Below are 18357 nucleotides of genomic sequence, written 5' to 3'. Positions count from 1 at the left end.
GCCGCAGGCATGCTGGAGTCTATCCCAGCCGTCTTCGGACTGTAGGCGGGGTACACTCTGAACTGGTTGCCAGCCAATCGCATTTTAATAGAAAACATCCTCATCCACTAGAACGCTCAGCGACGAGGTCTGCCAAATACTCAAACAGGATAAACTAGGCTTGAAAATTAAGATGTGCCAGTTTTTACACCGAGCGCCAATACCCTAAAAAAAATCATAGTTAATGCAAGGCTAACAATAACAACAACAATAATAAACGTTGAGGTGTCAATCAAGGTGAAGGCAGCCATTTTCTTATTCAGCTCTTGTGCAGGTATACCTAATTTTGTGTTTTGTTTGTACTATCCAGTGTCCTGTATGTGTGATCCATCTGAGCCTATCATTTGCCACATGAGTGCTTTCTCCCCAAAAAGGCACTTTAAAAACATGCATTTGGTGAACCGCTTTCACAGTTCAATAATTGAGGTTCTTATTTTCTTGCAGCCCAACATGGAGACCTACTTGGAACTTTTTTTCTTGACATTAGAGCCCGGCAGAGCTGTCAATCCTCACTTCCACCCGTTCAACCAATTATTGAACCAGACCCATTGACAAACCGGCGGACCAATCACTTTATCCACCCGTTCCCTTATCAAATACCCGTTCAACCACTGACCCACCCAACCAACCGTCAGCCCGCTTATCAAACCATCAATACATCCAACTGTTGACTGACTATTAATCTCCCCACCAGCCTACCCAAATCACTCAACAGGATGGACAACCATCCACCTGTAACCAAGCATCCATCTGTCCACAGCACTGTCTCACTCACTTAAAAAACAAACAAACAAACAAAATGCTGTTCTATCCGTACACACATGCGAAGTGACAAAAAAAAAACCATCTGGCCAATCAACCAACCAACCAACTAACTAACTCACTCACCAACAAATTATGCATAACCAAACACCTATTCAAACACCCACCCACTTAGGCATCCGAACATCCAAACATCCTCCCAGCCACCACTCTACTCAACCAACCACCGAGTCACCCATGCACCCACCCAAATGACCAACAGCAATAAATCTGTCCGAACAACCAGCCATCCAACCAACCAACCAACCAACCAACCAACCATTGCATTGCAATCATATGTGCAAATATCAAACACTCAGTGACTCAACCATTAAATCAGTCAATCCATCCATCCATCCATCCGATGGTGTGAGGACAGAGTCAAAAATCACAGCGATGACCCTTGAGCTCTTCTAGCTTAGTCATCTTGATGTTATTCAAAAACAAAGACTTTTGCATGGACATCAGACATTGAAGCAGACATTTATTCAGTTATTCTCCAACATGCAAAAAACAACAACCCCAACACTGCAGACTGTAAACTAGGGGTGTCAAACTCATTTCACATGGTGGGCCACATACGGCCTCGGTAGATGTCAAGTGGGCCGGACCATTAAAATGATACAATACTTTGCTATAAATAACCAAAACAATATGTCTTTCCTTTGTTTTGGTATAAAGAAGCACAAGAACATTAGGAAAATATTGAAATTTAATGAACATATCTTTTACAAAACATTTCATGAAGCACCTTACATTTCCTTCGACAAATGTGCAATTTACTTTTATCATTCACATATATGCATTGCAACTGATCCCACTGATTGTACAAACTTTAACAAGTAATTGGTATTGAAAAATATAGTAATGCACTTTAAGATTAAACAAGATTCATAAAGAAAGCAAGTTTTAAAGCATTTACACGTGCATATAAAATCTAAATGTAATCCCTGCCTACACCTTACAAACTAAGGAGAGTGCTATTAAATGTGTAAATGTGAGAGTGCTATTGATAGCGTCTGCTGTCATGGGTCTGTCTCAGTGACAGACTGAGGCTGCTGTTGTCTTCTTCTCTGATCAAAACAGTGTCCCCTTGCGGATACTCAATGAATTGCACCTGATTAAAAATATTAATTCTGTGTCTTTAATGCATTTTTTTCACTTTTACATTATCCTGCGGGCCTGATTGAACCTACTTGCGGGCCGGTTCCGGCCCGCGGGCCGTATGTTTGACACCGATGCTTTACATTATCATCTCGCGGGCCGGATTAAACTCCTTTGCGGGCCGGATCCGGCCCGCGGGCCGTATGTTTGACACCGATGCTGTAAACCCAATTAAACTATCTCAAAAAGGCTATTTTTTTTGTCATCCATGATAAACATTTTAATGGTTTGTACTAATTCATAATGCATTATAAGACTACTAAAGTTTTTAGTAAAATGTGCGTATACCTTATCCGTGTGATGGGCATCAATGACAGAGGATCCACGGGCACTATGACCCAGCAAACAGTCTGGCCCTTCATGGAGACATCAGTTGATGTCACAGACTGTATAAAAAGCTGCACTTTGAGACTCAGCTCGTCAGTCACCCTCTGCAAGGGGCCAAGGAGCAGCGCGTCTGGAAAACTTTTCACCTTCCATGCGGATTATGTCCCTCACGCGTTGGAACGGCAGCACATCATCACTGTGCATTGTCACGATGAAGAGTGGTCAACTTATTTCCCCGCGAGGAGTGGATTACAAGTGAAAAGAATCATTCGTGCCATGGCGTTACGGAGGCGACTTTCTTCGCATTTAACCCCTGAAGTGTGAGACGATGGACAGAATATGAGCCAAGAGTGACTCGAGAAGTGATGGAGGGCGTCGGTCAAGTGGAGCCCACCCAGCTGCCGGTGAACACCTCCAACATCAGCCAGCCAGAGGATGCGTCCGAGGCGGAGTGGAGCGCGCACAGTCTCGCCTATCAGATCAGCCTGGCGTCGCTCCTTTCCGCCATCACGCTGGCCACCAGCCTGTCCAACGCCTTCGTCATCGCCACCATTTCCCAGTCCAAGAAGCTCCAGACGCCCGCCAACTTCCTCATCGCCTCGTTGGCCGTCACCGACCTGCTGGTGTCCATCCTTGTCATGCCCGTGTGCGTCCTCTACACGGTCATCCACGAGTGGACACTAGGCCAGGTGGTGTGCGACGTGTGGCTGTCGTCGGACATCACCTGCTGCACGGCGTCCATCCTCCACCTGTGCGTCATCGCCCTGGACCGTTACTGGGCCATCACGGATGCGGTGGAGTACTCCAAAAAGCGCACGCCGGGGCGCGCGGCCGGCATGGTGGCCACCGCCTGGGTGATCGCCATCTCCATCTCGCTGCCGCCGCTCTTCTGGAGGCAAGTCAAAGCGGACGAGTTGACGAGCTGCAGCGTCAACACGGACCACATCTTCTACACTATTTACTCCACTTTCGGCGCCTTTTACGTCCCCACCCTGCTGCTCATCGTCCTCTACGGGCGCATTTACGTGGAGGCGCGCAAACGCATCCTCAAGCAATCCCCCAAGAAAAAGAAAAAGGCGGCGGGCAAGAGGCTGACCTCGGCGTACTTGGTAACGGGCTCCCCGGGCTCCAACGCCTCCACCAGCCCCTTGCAGGGCGGCAGGCACGACGCGCCGTCCAGCGACACCAACTCGTCCACCAGCGATAACCAGGTGAAGGTGACTCTGTCGGACGCGGCTCTGGAGAAAAAGCGCATCTCGGCGGCTAGAGAGAGGAAGGCCACCAAGACGCTCGGCATCATTCTGGGCGCGTACATCGTGTGCTGGCTGCCTTTCTTCATCTACACGCTGGTGGTGGCGACATGCGACGCCTGCGTCGTCCCCGAGCTCTTTGACTTCTTCACCTGGCTAGGCTACCTGAACTCGCTCATCAACCCCATCATTTACACCATGTCCAATGAGGACTTCAAGAAAGCTTTCCACAAACTTGTGCGCTTCAGATGCTGCAGAGGGTGATCCTTTTGAATGATTTTTCATTATTACGAATGTGAATACGCAGATGCCATAAATTGCAGTCCAAAGCCATGGCGTGTGTGTGTGTGTGTGTGTGTGTGGGGGGGGGGGGAATCCACGGATTACTTTATTGCGTTGAATATGACATTGATGGGGTAACGTACAGGGGAAAATAGATTTAATCATCATACAAAACGTGAAATAAAATCTATGTACATTCATTGCAGGGTGACTTGTTATCTAAAAAAATAGACCCAAAAACATGCACAATCTAATTGATCTGTATTAAAAAAATATGCCTTAACAAAGACAATGCTCACTTTTATTAGATTGAATTAAAAATATGTATATTATTTAATGTAATTTATTTTTTCCACATTTATTATTTGATTTTTAAAAATATGTGAAATGTATTATTTATTTATTTTAGCCTTTTTAATCCCTTAAAGGGAAATTCTATTTCCACTCTATATGAAATAATAATTGCATATCACCGAGGAATGCAGTCCAAATATTAGAAACACATCCACAACCACCAGTAATGCACATATGAGTCCAAAGAGTTGTCTCTTATTTTTTATTTTAAATTATGAGTGTCCCTCCACTATTGGAAAGTTAAATCAGGCGTGAGAAATTTTGGACTCGTGGGCCTGACGCGGCCGGCTAGAGCACTCCATCCGATCTGCGATGTGATTTTCAAGAAGAAATAAAACCTCAAAGGAACTGTTGATCACATTTGACCCCTAAATGTTCAAAATACAAAATAATAAACATTTGTTGGACCGTCTTTCAAACTTCATTGTCATTGAATTGGTCCACTGGGGAGGAGGTTCTCCACCCATGTATTTGATAGTGCGGTGTATCCTCATCGTAAACCTGTCTCAAACTTTGCACAGTTGTGAATCAGATATGTGTATGTGTGCGTATTTTCAGATCACTTTTGATATCATGCTTCTAATGTCTTCAAATGTCACACAGATAAGCTGTGTGGGCTGCTATCGTGTGTGTCTGCAATGTGATGTTTGACCTCCACAAACATACACACACGAGGATTCATCTCTTTCCTCTCAGAGATGCCGTGCAATAAAGACAAGTATTTCAAGAATTTCTTTGGTCTGTTCCGTTAGTTGTTGTGGGGGCGCATCTCATTTCTGAGTTATACACCGCAGATGGAATTTTACTTGATTGAAATTGACATTGGAACGCATTGGGATTCATGGCGCCAGTTCCCATGTGATATCCTCTCCGCACGTGAAACTTTGCAGGAGCATGTGGCTTTCACAACCTCGTAGTCCAATGCATGGTAGCAACAACGACAACAGGAAGCAATGATAGCTTGCATGAGCAATGGTATCTTACATCACCCTCTTAGGAAAGGCTGCTCACGATGCCAACACACACACACACACACACACACACACACACACACACACACATACACAGGCAGACACACACGGATGTATATAGGCATCTCGTTTGATAAATTTTTATAAGCGTCATCACGCATTAACAGCGCATGTGACCAATGAGCCGAAAGATGTTCCTAACACCATTTTGATGGATTTCCTTAATGCTCACACATATATGCACTCTAATGCTGGATAGGGTACACAGGATATGCTTTCATGGTTGGATTATTAATTTATGGCCAGATATGGCAAAATAAGCTGCAAACAAACATGTACAACCGACATTTCCATCCCATTATTGTGGATGTACAATCTTATTTCACACTAACGATACCACCAGTCAGAGGTTCTACAGCAGGGAATTTGAAAATGAATTGAATATAATCATCAGGAGGAGAGGCAAATTATGAATGGATTATATAACAAGCGCTATATGTTTCACATTATGTATGCAATTTTACAATTAAAAGCTTCGCACGTCTATGTTCTTTACATTTCCAGGGCGGCCTGATTTTACAAGAATCCCGAATATGCCATTTCGAGGTTATGCAATTAATTATTTTGCACGGCTCAGTTACTCCCATATTTATTACTCTGAATGGTATTTCCAAACATTTCAAGGATTTCAAGAGGATGCTTTCTTCTCTCCACATCCCTTGTTGAACTTTTTCAATGAGAAAGCAAGTGCCAGCTTCAAAGTGCATGCGAGCCCCCTGAAGACAGTCAAAGCATCTACTGTAATTTCACTCATGGAGGCAGCACTTCATTATCAGGCATTTGGTGAAAAGAAATGCTTGCAACAGGCTCGAGCGATACAAACAGAAGCAAAGTTTTCACTGGCTTACTTATGTAAATATGGCAGAAATTACAGATAAATTCCAGTTCGCCTGCAACCCGAGTGAAGATATGCGGTACAGAAAACTGGTGGACTGGTGCTGTCATCGGTGTTTTTCAAAGCAAGGTTTGCATTTCATCCTACAAGAACACCACTTAAAAATCATAAGAGGATGGTGCGTTTGCTTAATTGAAAACTCAGCAGGTAAAGCACAGTTGGTGAATGCAATTGTAGATCATCCGGCCCAATCAGATCCGACTCAACGAGTTCAGCTGAGCACAATGAGGTTTATCGACCAGCATTGTAGATTGGGTCGCAAAGCTTGCTGAAGTGTTGGGCTACGACTGACGTGTTTCCCCTCATTCTAATCACATTGCAGGTATACACTTTCCCTCAGAGGGCTGTTATGAGTGTGAAACCAAGGGTTTCATTGCATCCATCCATCCATCTATTTTCTGATCTGCAAGGGTCACACGTCTGCTGGAGCCTACCCCAGCTGTCTTCGGGCAGTAATTGGGGGAACACCCTGAACCGATTGCCAGCCAATAGCGGGGCACACATAGATCCACTATTTGCGCTCACAATCACACCGACGGACAATAATGAGTGCCCAATCAACCCGCCATGCATGTTTTTTTCGGAACCCACGCAGGCACGGGGAGAACATACAAACTCCACACAGGATGGCCGTAGTCGGAATCAAAATCTGCACCTCTGCACTGTGAGGCCGACGCGCTAACCAGTTGACCACCGTGTGCCCAGGTTTCATCGCATCAACATATTATTACACCTATGCAACATATTGATGGATAACTAGTTTTGAAATCGGAAGTTGAGCATGAGCTTGTTCAACTGCTGTTTGTCAAAAAAAAACAAACAAAAAAATGCTTGCATATCAAAGTTATTAGTCGCGACATGTGAGGCATGTGCTATTTTTCTTCATATATCAGCTGATTTGCGTTCGGGGGTCACCCAAAATGCTAGGGTTACACTTGATGGTGCCGGGACACAAAAGATAAGGTGTTACTGAGACGCCACAGCACCGAGAACCTGCCAGGAGCCCAGAAACCTGCCCCATCTGCCGAAGCCAAAGCGCTCATGCACACCGCAATGGGCGGGTGGAGCCTCAAGGCATTCCAACCCTCGGCTTGTGAAGAGACCCACCACCCGTGTAATTAGTGTACTTTCCATCAGGTCACACATATGAAGTCCCAGATTGGCAGATATGACCTTCAGAAATTTTCTCGTGAGTAACCCATAAAAAACTTTATGTGCGTGATGAATGAATGCATTAAAAGTGGGGGAGTGTGTTCAGAGGGGTTGTGCCTCATGGAGGCCTTACAGCACAGCCCCATAAACAGAAGAGATGGCTCAGCCACTGCACCGCATTGCTGCTCTACTCTAACTGCATTGTCTTTTTATTTCGTTATCTATTGACCGACATTTTTCTACAGACACTACTTTTGTACTCTGCTCACATCTTTTGTATTGCTGTGGTGTTGTTTTAATAACGTGTATATCGTCCAAATGTCTCCATTGTTTTGCGTCTGAGGAGTACTGAACACAATTTGGTTGTGCAATGACCATTAAGTCTTTCTTTTTCCTTCTTCACCACTGCATCACAGCCTCAACAATCACGACCTTTAGCCCAGCCTTCTAAACTCTAATCGAAACCTAAAACGTAGTAAAAATACTAGATTTAAAGTGACCTTTATTGGGCAAAATTAGAGTTGTCATACATATATGAATACTTACCTCTTACTGAAGTAATTATTAAGAGGACTACCTTGTACTTTTACTTGAGTCACATTATTCCAAAGTAACAGTGCTGTACTCTTACTTGAGTACAATTTTTGGCAACTCAACTAACCTCACAAGCCAACACTGACGATACTGTTGGCTCATGGCTTTGATCGGATCGCGCTTCTGTGAAAATGGGAGGTCAACGACCAGTCTCGCTGCTCAGTCATGGGAGGAGAAACTTTATGTTGGGGCAGTATTCTGTAAATTAGCGCAATTGTTCAGGCAAAATACAAAACACACAGGCACGATAAACATCTCCTTGTTTTTTTTTTTTTTTAATTCCACACTTGATTGGTCAGCAGGCCCTCTATAGACCCAAACTATATCCATAAAAATTAAAAAGTCCATTTTCCGTATTATGTCCTGTAGAAAATCCTTAATGTTATTTTTGAGAGGAAGTTTTGTTAAAAGTACTTGCGGGACCCTGTGCAATAAAGTGAGATTTCTGAACGAAAATGTCTGACACGTACGGTAGCACACGCATATTCAGTGTTTTCTGTTTAAAAAACACTCCAGAAATGATTTTGTGTATCCAAAGAATTGTTTCTTTGACTTGTGCACTGTCATCTGCGTCCCCTGCAAACAAGCCCTCTGTTGACATGGGACGATGCCATCTCTAGAGCAAATACATTAATTACAGTGCGTTCTCCCTATTAGCTGCTTTGCATGGAATGAAGGACGCCGCTGATGCTAACGGCCAGCGAGGCACAACACGTGGATAATGGAGCCATAAAGTACGTCCCTGCTCAATGCAGTTTTGGTTAACAGCTTTATCGTGGCATCGGAAAGGCCTGGTGGCATTCATCAGCAGAAATTGGAAACACGCGGACCCATCTGCTATAAATAAACTGCCCTACCAAGGTGAGAACAATTGACCTTGACGTGCGGTGGGATAAGTCAGCAGGTTATCTATTAGGCGGACCAAGAAGGTAAGAAGATTGAATCGTTTAGAGATGTCGAACTAGCCGCATCTCATCAGCATCATCCTTTAATTGCACTGGACTCGTTCTGTTCAGACCGTCTCACATTTTCTCGTGATTGATCAACTCGTTTGCCCGCTGAGACCCCTTTTGCTTGGGAAATGATTCATAAATAAAGAATAAGTGAGAACAATGCGTATAGTCAGGGGCCAAAAATCTCTTTACCGCTCTTCCACTCTTGTGTGTGTCTACAGCAGCAGCTAACAGGTAAGATGGATGACAGCCACAATGCACGCTTCATCTTATTAATAATCATGTGTATGCCGTGCACGATTCAAAACAATCACATGCTCCGAAGGTGCTTTTAAAAGACCCCCTGGCACCTCACGTTAGCGCTACTTGTCGGCCACGAGGCCAATATATGTTACTCTGCCTGTTTGAGTCACACGATTGGATACGCTGTGTGTGGCTCGCTGTAAAGGATTGCAGTCATAAAGAAAAAAAAAACCAGGAAAACATTAAAAAAACAAATCTCACAGCTTTCATTGACCCACTTGACAGGTTGCTGCTTGTATTTCCGTTTGTGTAGGCGCCCACACTGCATTGCGAGGAGCTCGCAGCCGAAATGTATCACGGTTAATGGCCACTCGCACGCCTAAAGGCACCATGCCACAAAATTACTTGCTTGGATATGTGTGGCATAGTGGCGAGGAGCCATAATGGCCACCTTGAGAGGAAGGAGCAGATTCGGTTACGTTGGTCACACAATTCTAGTGATAACTTTAATATCAATGCATATGTGTTTCATTGTTAAGACACCCCCCCCCCACCGAAAAATAAATCTCATTTAATGTTATTCAATTCGGTTTTGTTTTATTTAATTTAAAAAAAAAAAAAAACTGGATGGCCATCAAGATAGAAAGTGAGTGATAATAATGGTGAGAGTGACAATGTTTAGAGAGGCTGTTAACAATAATTGATGGCAAATTATAAATATAGTTGAGTATTATTGTCAAACACAATACATATTGTAAATGTACCGTGTGACAATTTCCTCTACTTACCTCCGAGAATATCCTGAGTGAAGGCTCGCAGATCAGTGGCGAGGTGTTGTCTTTGTTTCCTAATGTCAAAGTAAAACACGTTTTTGTATTTTATTGTAATTGCATTCAATTAGTTTTACAAAATCGATAAATTTGTATGTGTTTGACTGACACCATGTTCCTGCTGCCTCACTCTGTGCTTTCTCTGATGTGAAAATATGCCCGCTGTGAGTTCACTGGGATCTTACGGGAGCAGAAAACCCCCCCAAAAATATTAGAGACAAAACAAACAATGAGCTGTTCTTGTTCTTTTCTGCAATTGACTGCAGCCCACTTAGGGGTCAAGCTCACAGTTTCATCCTGAAATGCTTTAAAATGCAGAGGGTAGACTCTCCACGCGACACAGAAGACAGCGCGTCAAGAACAAAGCTCCGGCTTGCCCTTTCTCACACAATGCAGAATAGATTTGGATCGAGATGCTAGAAGTTAAAATGAGGGTAAAACAGTGTGGAAAACTTCAGAGCGGGTCAGAGCGTACCTGCTGAATTGTTATGGTACATTCTTGCTATGTATGTACTAATTTCAAGTTGCCACTATACGTGCGCGCGATGACGTCTTTGAAGAAAGATCAAAACAAAACATCCCACTTGGTGGAGAGCCTGAAGGAATATCAATGAGGACTTTCCTTGCACCTTCAGGCTCCATTTACATATTGGCTATTAACCTTTTGATATTAAGCATGAGAAGGTGCATTGAGACGGAAACTCGACGAGTGTGTTTGTAATTTCTCAATTTCACATGCAATAACAACACCAAATGTCACAGCGGCTATTAGCATGAAATTTGCCTGACGCGGGCCTAATTCGGTATGCTCCACATCGGCCTCCAAGCCTCCAGCATGTTGTCAACGCGGATTTTTCATGCCGCCCGCAAACGTCCCGCTGATGTCAGATGCTTTGACACAGGTTTGCTATTTGTAACAGCTTCGGGGGACATTTTACCGAGGCCACACTTCTATTTATTCGTCATCATCCGCTGCGTCAACATTGTTCAGCACCGTCAGGTGTTACTTTCTTTGATTAAAAAATACATTGGTTCCTCCTCCAAGATCCTCATGTAACATTTATTTTTGTTCTTTGTATCTTCCATCATTGTTACTTTTCAAGGTTGGCTTTGTGTCCGCTTAGTTTCTAGAAACTAGTTGTCATGGTTACGTAGGCGCTCACAGTGCGACAAAGCTTACAAGACTCGGTGAAGGGGGGAGAATCGTTTGATCGATGCATGGAGAGGGCGGGAGTCATGAAAAGACTGCTAATAGCATCGCGCTCTTTAATGTGACAAAATAATCTCTGAAAGTTGAGCGTACGCGATATGGATAAAAGTACTGGGACGCAAGCCTCTTTCTATAGTGGAACCTCCAATGTCAAATTCAACCTGTTCTGAGTTCTCATCTCAAATAATTTTCACCAAAGATTCAAGTTTGTACCAACACGAAATGGATACTGTCACTTGTTTTGGAGCCAGCGTGTATCTACATTCGATCTGTAACATTGAGGTGTAGTTGTATTTGATACGCAATACATTTTGCTGGATTGCTCTGATTTCCTATCTTGTGTTGTTAGATTAGATTTGTGGTTCTATGGTTATCATCACAGTCCAAAAAAAAAAAAAAAAACGTAAATCACACTTCTAGAGTTAATACTGAAATGTTCACGGACTATTTTCAGTGCACTGTTGTTTCTGGCAGCCATTTTAGATTTAGTCTGAGTCTTTTAGACAAAAATGCTGATTCGTTTCAGTCTCGTTTTAGCCATTCCTATTCATGACAGTTTTAGTCTAGTTTTAGTTGACGAAAATTCAAAAAGGTTTTAGTCTAGTTTTAGTCAGTTATCGTTAAAAATAGACAAAGACGTTGTGATCGACTATGGATTATGCATTACACACAGATAAAGTGACAGTGGAATCAATGTTCATTGTCACAGCGGTGGTGACGCACATCGTCACTACACAGTCATCACGTTCACCTTTGATGGGCTGCCACTCACTTTGACCTCTTTCTCAGATTCCCATGCCATTACGTTCCCACTCCATTCTTTTACTTTCCCCTTCCTCTCCTCCACGTTTATTGGTCTGCCTCCCTTTCACAACGTCCTGCCTCTCCACTTTGGTCACCTCTGTTGGCCCATTGTCCTTCACTTGCTTCTTATCACCGCTGCACACATCAGCTTTGCTTTACTCCCCGATCTTGCTTGATGAAATGAACCCTGCCCACTGGGGATATTACACACCGGATAGCACGATTCATGGCTCATCTTCTCTCTCTACCTGCACACCTCCGCCTCCTCCAACCACCTCCTCTTTGAACAGAATACTGAAATCCCTCCAGGGGCCAAGACGTGAGCATTTCATCCACCTGTGGTCTTGTATTATAAGTGGCGCTGGATATGATTCCTCGTGTGAGCCCCATTTCAGGCTCCCATGCGACGCATTGGGGCCACTTATTTCCTCATCATCAAACATCTCGTCACTGAAGCGTCTCAACCAGAGCTTCTTCAGGAGAAATTTCCCCGGTGTCACAATTATGTCAGCTCGGGAATGACAGCTTCAATGTTTACTCTCACCTTTCTGCTCATCGTGTATCTTGTCAGGTTATCTTGATGTGTGCTTGCATACGTCTTTGCATAATATGCTCATGAAGGTTGATATACATTAGAACGAACATCTCTCAAGTTGATGCCGTTTTGATTCAATTTGGTTTGAGAGGCTCTCCGTGTTTTTCTATGCAACACACGCTCGACGTACGCCGTGTTGACATCATTGTCCATCTGTCTTAAGAGAGCTTGCCAGGCAATCCAGTCCTCCAGTACATCCAAATGTACGCCAACTGCATGTGTCATCCCTAACTCGCTCCAAGTCAGAGTTCTACTTCTCTTAACGAAGCGTTCACACATAACGATGATTAGGCCTAATTTGAATCTTCTTTTAAATTGAAGATATTCTCTTGCAATTACAGTCAGCAAAGACAGGATTGTCAGATGTCTCTAAGAGAGTGATTCCCATCCATGGTTCAATGAACCATTGATGAATCATCATCTGGTGGAAACGATCCAGTTTTACTTAAAAAGACACTTTGTTGTCACTGCGTTTGGTGTTTTTGTGGTTCTGGAGATTGTAATGTCCTGTATGGACTTGTACTACAGTACCAGATTGAGGATACAGTTGCACAGCCCAATCGAAGACCATCCAACCATGCGGGCACCCGCAGCGGCTCCTCTTATTATCTGTTGTCTGTTTAAGACGGATGCAATTTCATCTGTGCTGTGCAGCACATTTGACAATAAAGTTGTACTTGATACTTGATCCAATGTTTTCCTTTGTTCTTTCTCACTCATTCCCCCCAACACTGACTGCCAGGGTTTTTCCTCCAGTCCTGCAAAACATAGACACAGATCAAGTCAAGTCAAGTCAAGTACAACTTTATTGTCAAATGCGCTGTATGTGCATCCACAGATGAAATTTCTTCCCTCTCAACCAGACAACAAGACAACAAGAGGGGCTGCTGCGGGTGCCCGCGCCGCCATCAAAAGAACAGTTAACATAAAATGACAAAATAATACAACACAACACCTAAGACACAGACAGTCGTGCAATCTGAACCACTTTTCCTGCATACACTTTGTTGTTTGAAACAGTTATAGATGAAGGAGGAGTGAATCAAAGTGTCCTTTTCACCAGTGGGTCAAAGACGTCATGCTGAAAATGTGCACACGTCTGCTACAAGATAAGATAAGATATCCTTTATTTGTCCCACACTGGGGACATTTACATTTGGGGGGTAGAAAGAAGAAAAACAAAGTGTTTGCATTCACAAAAATAACGTTTCAGTTTCAATGTACACAGTTCAATGAAGTGCAATATAAATATAGATATAGATAAGGTGGCTGTGCTATTTACAATTGTTTTTCACGTAATTCACGTAAAAAAAAGCTAGGTTTGAAAGCAACAAGAAGCTGTAGCGTCCATTAACGAAAAAGAAATTGGCTCTCATCTCCTGTCCCATGGAAGCATCTCCTGTCCCAAATAGCATACGGGTGCGGAGAACTTCTTTTTCTGACACTTGTATGCCAGACAGGATGAGTTACTTGAAAAAGTCTTCTGATCCTGAATTCAAAAAAATTTCACCCTAGACAAAAACAAAACAAAGACTTTGGAGGATAGTACTAATACATGACATCCAATATTAGCATGTGTGCTTATTGTGATCATTTCTAGCCATGTACTCTGACTGTCCGTGCATATGTCTCTGTCTGTCCAAGATTGAATCGACTCTAATACTGTATTATACCCAATTCATTGATCAATACGATACATGGCTAGCACAAAACTTTTCAGATGCGCATGTTTCCTAGTTTTTGTTTGATCAAAAATTCAGAAATAATCAAAGGCAAATTCGTGGGAGTCCTTTCTCGGGAAGAAGTCACACTTCCACCCCTGGTACATCTGTCCAAAAAACAAAAAAACAAACTCATCATGAACCTCCAAGCATGCAGTACCACTTTGCCTGAGTCTTGTAATATGCAAAACTTCAGAGTTTGATATTTGCATAATTGTTTCTTTTCAAAGGAAATGGATTGGCATCATGCTGGAAGAGAACCTTAAGCAAGACATTCAATCCACTTTGCTTTCTTGTGGCCTTCTAGCCAGTAGTCGCATTTCTAAGATATTAAATTGCCTCCCGCTTCCTGATAGTTATCCATTGATACATGCGGCCACTTTTGATGCTTATCATCCACTTAACAGGCTGCCCGGCCAGGCCAGGCCTTTTACCACATGGGGGCTGATTAATCAAACAGCTACTACCCTTATGAGCAGATTTTCATAACAGATTACAGCAGATTAGGACAATCCTCATGTGCTAAGTAAAGCAGTTGAGGTGTTGATGTTAGCACTCTCACGCCGACTCTCACTGGCTCCACGGTATATTTTGCCAAAGATAAGTGGTTCTATTATCGTGGCTACGCTCGACTGTTATCCCGCTCTCACCTTCTGAAAATTGGACAATTGTGACTTCACTGCTATGCAGTCTCATTACAATACAGAGGCAGACCTACAGCATGTAAACAATTATAATTACAATGATCTCAAGTTGCGGCACGTTGGCCTACTGGTTAGCACGTCAGCCTCACAGTGCAGAGGTGCAGGGTTTGATTCTGGCTCTGGCCTTCCTGTGTAAAGTTTGCATCTTCTCTGCGTGCCTGCGTGGGTTTTCTCTGGGTACTCTGTTTTCCTCCCACATTCCAAAAACATGCGTGGGAGGTTAATGGAAGACTCTAAATTGTCCCTAGGTGTGATTGTGAGCGCGAATGGATGGTTGTCTGTCTGTGCCCTGCGATTCGTTGGCAACCAGTTCAGGGTGTACCACGCCTACTGTCCGAAGACAGCCTGGATAGGCTCCAGCACACCCACAACCCTGGTGAGGCTAAGCGGATCGTTAATCTGTAAAACAAAACAAAAAAATCTGATTTTCTTACAAAAAAGGTATAATAAAAAAAACTAAGTGCACGTTACAAGAATATTTTTTTCTGATTTTTATTTCGGAAAAAGTCACTATCTTGTGAGTGTAATGCAATTTTAAAAAGTGAATTTCAAAATAAAGTTATAGTTAAAAAAAAACAGCTATGGAAATCAGCAACTTGTTGCACAGAAGCCTCAGACCTAAAATTTATAACAACAAATCACGAACAACAACAACAACAACAACAATCATAATCATAGTAAGGGCTGGTAAGGCCTCACAATTTTGAGGTTGTGGGTTCGATTCCGGGTTCAGTGTGGAGTTTGCATGTTCTACCCGGTCTTGTGTGGGTCTTTTCCAGGTTATCCGGTTTCTTCTGGCATCTTAAAGACATACATGCATTTAATGATGATCAAAGACTCATGGGACTTCATGTGAATGTGAGAGCGAATGGCTGTTTGCCGATAGGTGCCCTGGCTGGAGACCAGTTTAGGGTGTGCTTGGCCTCTTGCGCCAAGACAGCTGAGAGAGCCATTCGTGACCCATGTCTGGATAAGTGGTACAGAGAGTTGGATGGATGGATGGATAACAACAACAACAACAAAAATAAGAACAATATTAATCACAATCATCATCGCGAGCCGTTCTCATGAGAATAGTCTCGAACTTTGAAACTCAGAATGATGAAGCTGACACTATTCCACCATGCAGCCAAGATGAATTCAATCAAATTCTATTAAATGTGGAACTCCGGTCTAATATTTCCACATGACTGTGGCAACAAATAAATAAACGGAAATCAATCACACAAACTACCCCCAAAGTGCCCAAAGGTGCACCACCATCACTCTTCCCTGCCTGCCATGTGTTCAGTTCGTTCTCAGTGTGGAAGAATGCACGTAAGACATATTGTGCATCGACTCGAAAGACAATTTCTCCTTTGGGATAACTATAGTACAACAAATGGAATAAAATCCAAATGCAAAGCTACAGATGAGGGATGTAAGCACTTAGAGGACAATAGCGCATGGAAGCATTTGCAGCAGTGAAATAAGTTCTCCTGACAGATGGCAAGTGCCCCTTTCCCCCTGCTGCATAATTTAAAGTGACCTCTGTAATTGCACTATGATTCAAGCCATCATCTGCATGAGAAGGTCAGGCTTGTCGCCACCAAATTGTGGTTGAGCGTCAAACTTGGACCCGTTGATGGTGGCGTAAACGTATTTCATTTAAGGCATAATTCATGCATTTCAGTTGGATTGTGTTTATGCAAAATTGATTTCATCACAAACGAGGACGCAGGACAACTGCCGCATTTCCACATGAAGTCAATGGGCGAGTCGATATTGTTAATCCTCATTTTTGACTTTATCTTGACTCTGATCCTAATCCCGACAGATGAGGGTCCTTGTCATGCACATCGTAAATACCACTCCCCTGAAATCGCCTGTATTGACGATCCAAACCAGTGGTCTATTTGTGGACCCGTGAACTGTTACGACCTTTTCTGAGATGCGTACACCAAAAGTATTAGTATGGTGGCAAACCCCGCTTTACTTCGCACATCTCAACACATCATGGACCAATCATTCATTGTGGATGTGAGATGCGGTGGGGACCTGCCCCCTGGCAGGTGAACCACAATTGAAAAATGTTTTCCTTCACTGTGTGTCTTGTTGGGGTCAGCGAGTGTACACTGGGACCTGTCTCCTACACGTGCGGACGCAAATGCACCAGACAGCTTGTTACTGGGTCGCTGAGTTCACTGCCACTTTTGCTGACATTTTGCCAAGTGGGGGAGTGTAGATTGCACAAAAATGGCATGGGCTGACTTGACTGTTAAACGAAAAGGGGAGAGTGAAAATCGGCAATTCAATGAAGAATGGACTGAAAAAAATTGCATGCCTCCCTTCTCCAAGTAGAAGAAGATCAGTGTGCTTCATATTCTGGGAGACAAAAACTGTGAAAATCTCCAATTTGGAACGGCATCACGAAGCACAGACATTTTAAAGACACGATTATTCCAAATTCAGCAGTGAGAAAGAAAAAAGTAAATGCACTCATATTGCACTCTGATATTGCCATATGAGGCTGCAAAGTCGGGTTCTTGTCCCATTTACGACACAACAGCAAAAAGCAACCGAGTGCTCACTGAGAGTGGCATGGACTTTTCTCAGATGCAGAAGTAATGAAACAATGCATGACTGATGTGATGTACACAATCGCTGAGGGCAAACAAAAAGAGAAAATGACAATTAAAATTAAGCACTCCCACTCCCCCACTCTGATTCCACAGCAACCAGACGCGCTGAAGTATTGACTGGTGATCTGTTTAAGCAGCTGTGTGATGGAATAAAAACGCAGAGTGCATTTTCCTAGCTATGGATGAATCCACTGATGTCGCAGTTAATGCTCAGTTGATGGGGTTACGATTGAGGTTTTATGATGAGTCAAAACAGGGAGTTTGTTTCCCACATCAAGTGGAAATGACATTTTATTTTGAAGACATTTTCAGCATCATCGCATGTGACCGACCTCAGTAAATATACATTTGATCTGTTGAACAAAATACTTGAATTTGAGTACCAGCTCTAAACCATAAATATACAACAAACTATGATCACAAAATACTTTATATATAATAATATTACTATGAATATTATAATAATAACATTTTGAATGCTTCCAAACATTTCTGTAACCTTAAAAATACAATACAGGAAACGGTTTGCAGCAAGCAATGCGGATACATAATTAATGTGCAATAGCTGCGCATACAGTACACTTCAACAATTCTGATGATGATGATGAATCAATCCAGTGGTGCAGTACTGCTCATATCATTTGACTGCCGATTGCCGATTTGGTTGAGCAGAAAACTCATTTTATGGTTTTGTTTTGTTTTTTTGTCATGGTTACAAGTTGACAGTTGTCTCACTTAAAGAGATACTATAATACAAAAACAAACAAACATATATATATATATATAT

The 18357-nt window shown here is 43.0% G+C and overlaps 1 protein-coding gene across 1 annotated transcript; it reads left to right on the top strand.

The window, feature by feature from the left end:
- The first annotated feature begins 2260 nt into the window (after positions 1-2260).
- htr1b (5-hydroxytryptamine (serotonin) receptor 1B) lies at positions 2261-4947 on the top strand. The gene has a single exon (XM_019857345.1). It carries the CDS (start codon positions 2697-2699, stop codon positions 3843-3845), a length of 1149 nt encoding a protein of 382 aa, XP_019712904.1. The 5' UTR covers positions 2261-2696; the 3' UTR covers positions 3846-4947.
- Positions 4948-18357: the final 13410 nt, after the last annotated feature.

This window comes from Hippocampus comes, unplaced genomic scaffold, assembly GCF_001891065.2.
Source record: "Hippocampus comes isolate QL1 unplaced genomic scaffold, H_comes_QL1_v1.1 scaffold32, whole genome shotgun sequence".
Lineage (NCBI taxonomy): Eukaryota > Metazoa > Chordata > Actinopteri > Syngnathiformes > Syngnathidae > Hippocampus > Hippocampus comes.
Note: the sequence above shows the minus strand (reverse complement) of the source record. Positions and strands in the feature narration are given on the sequence as shown.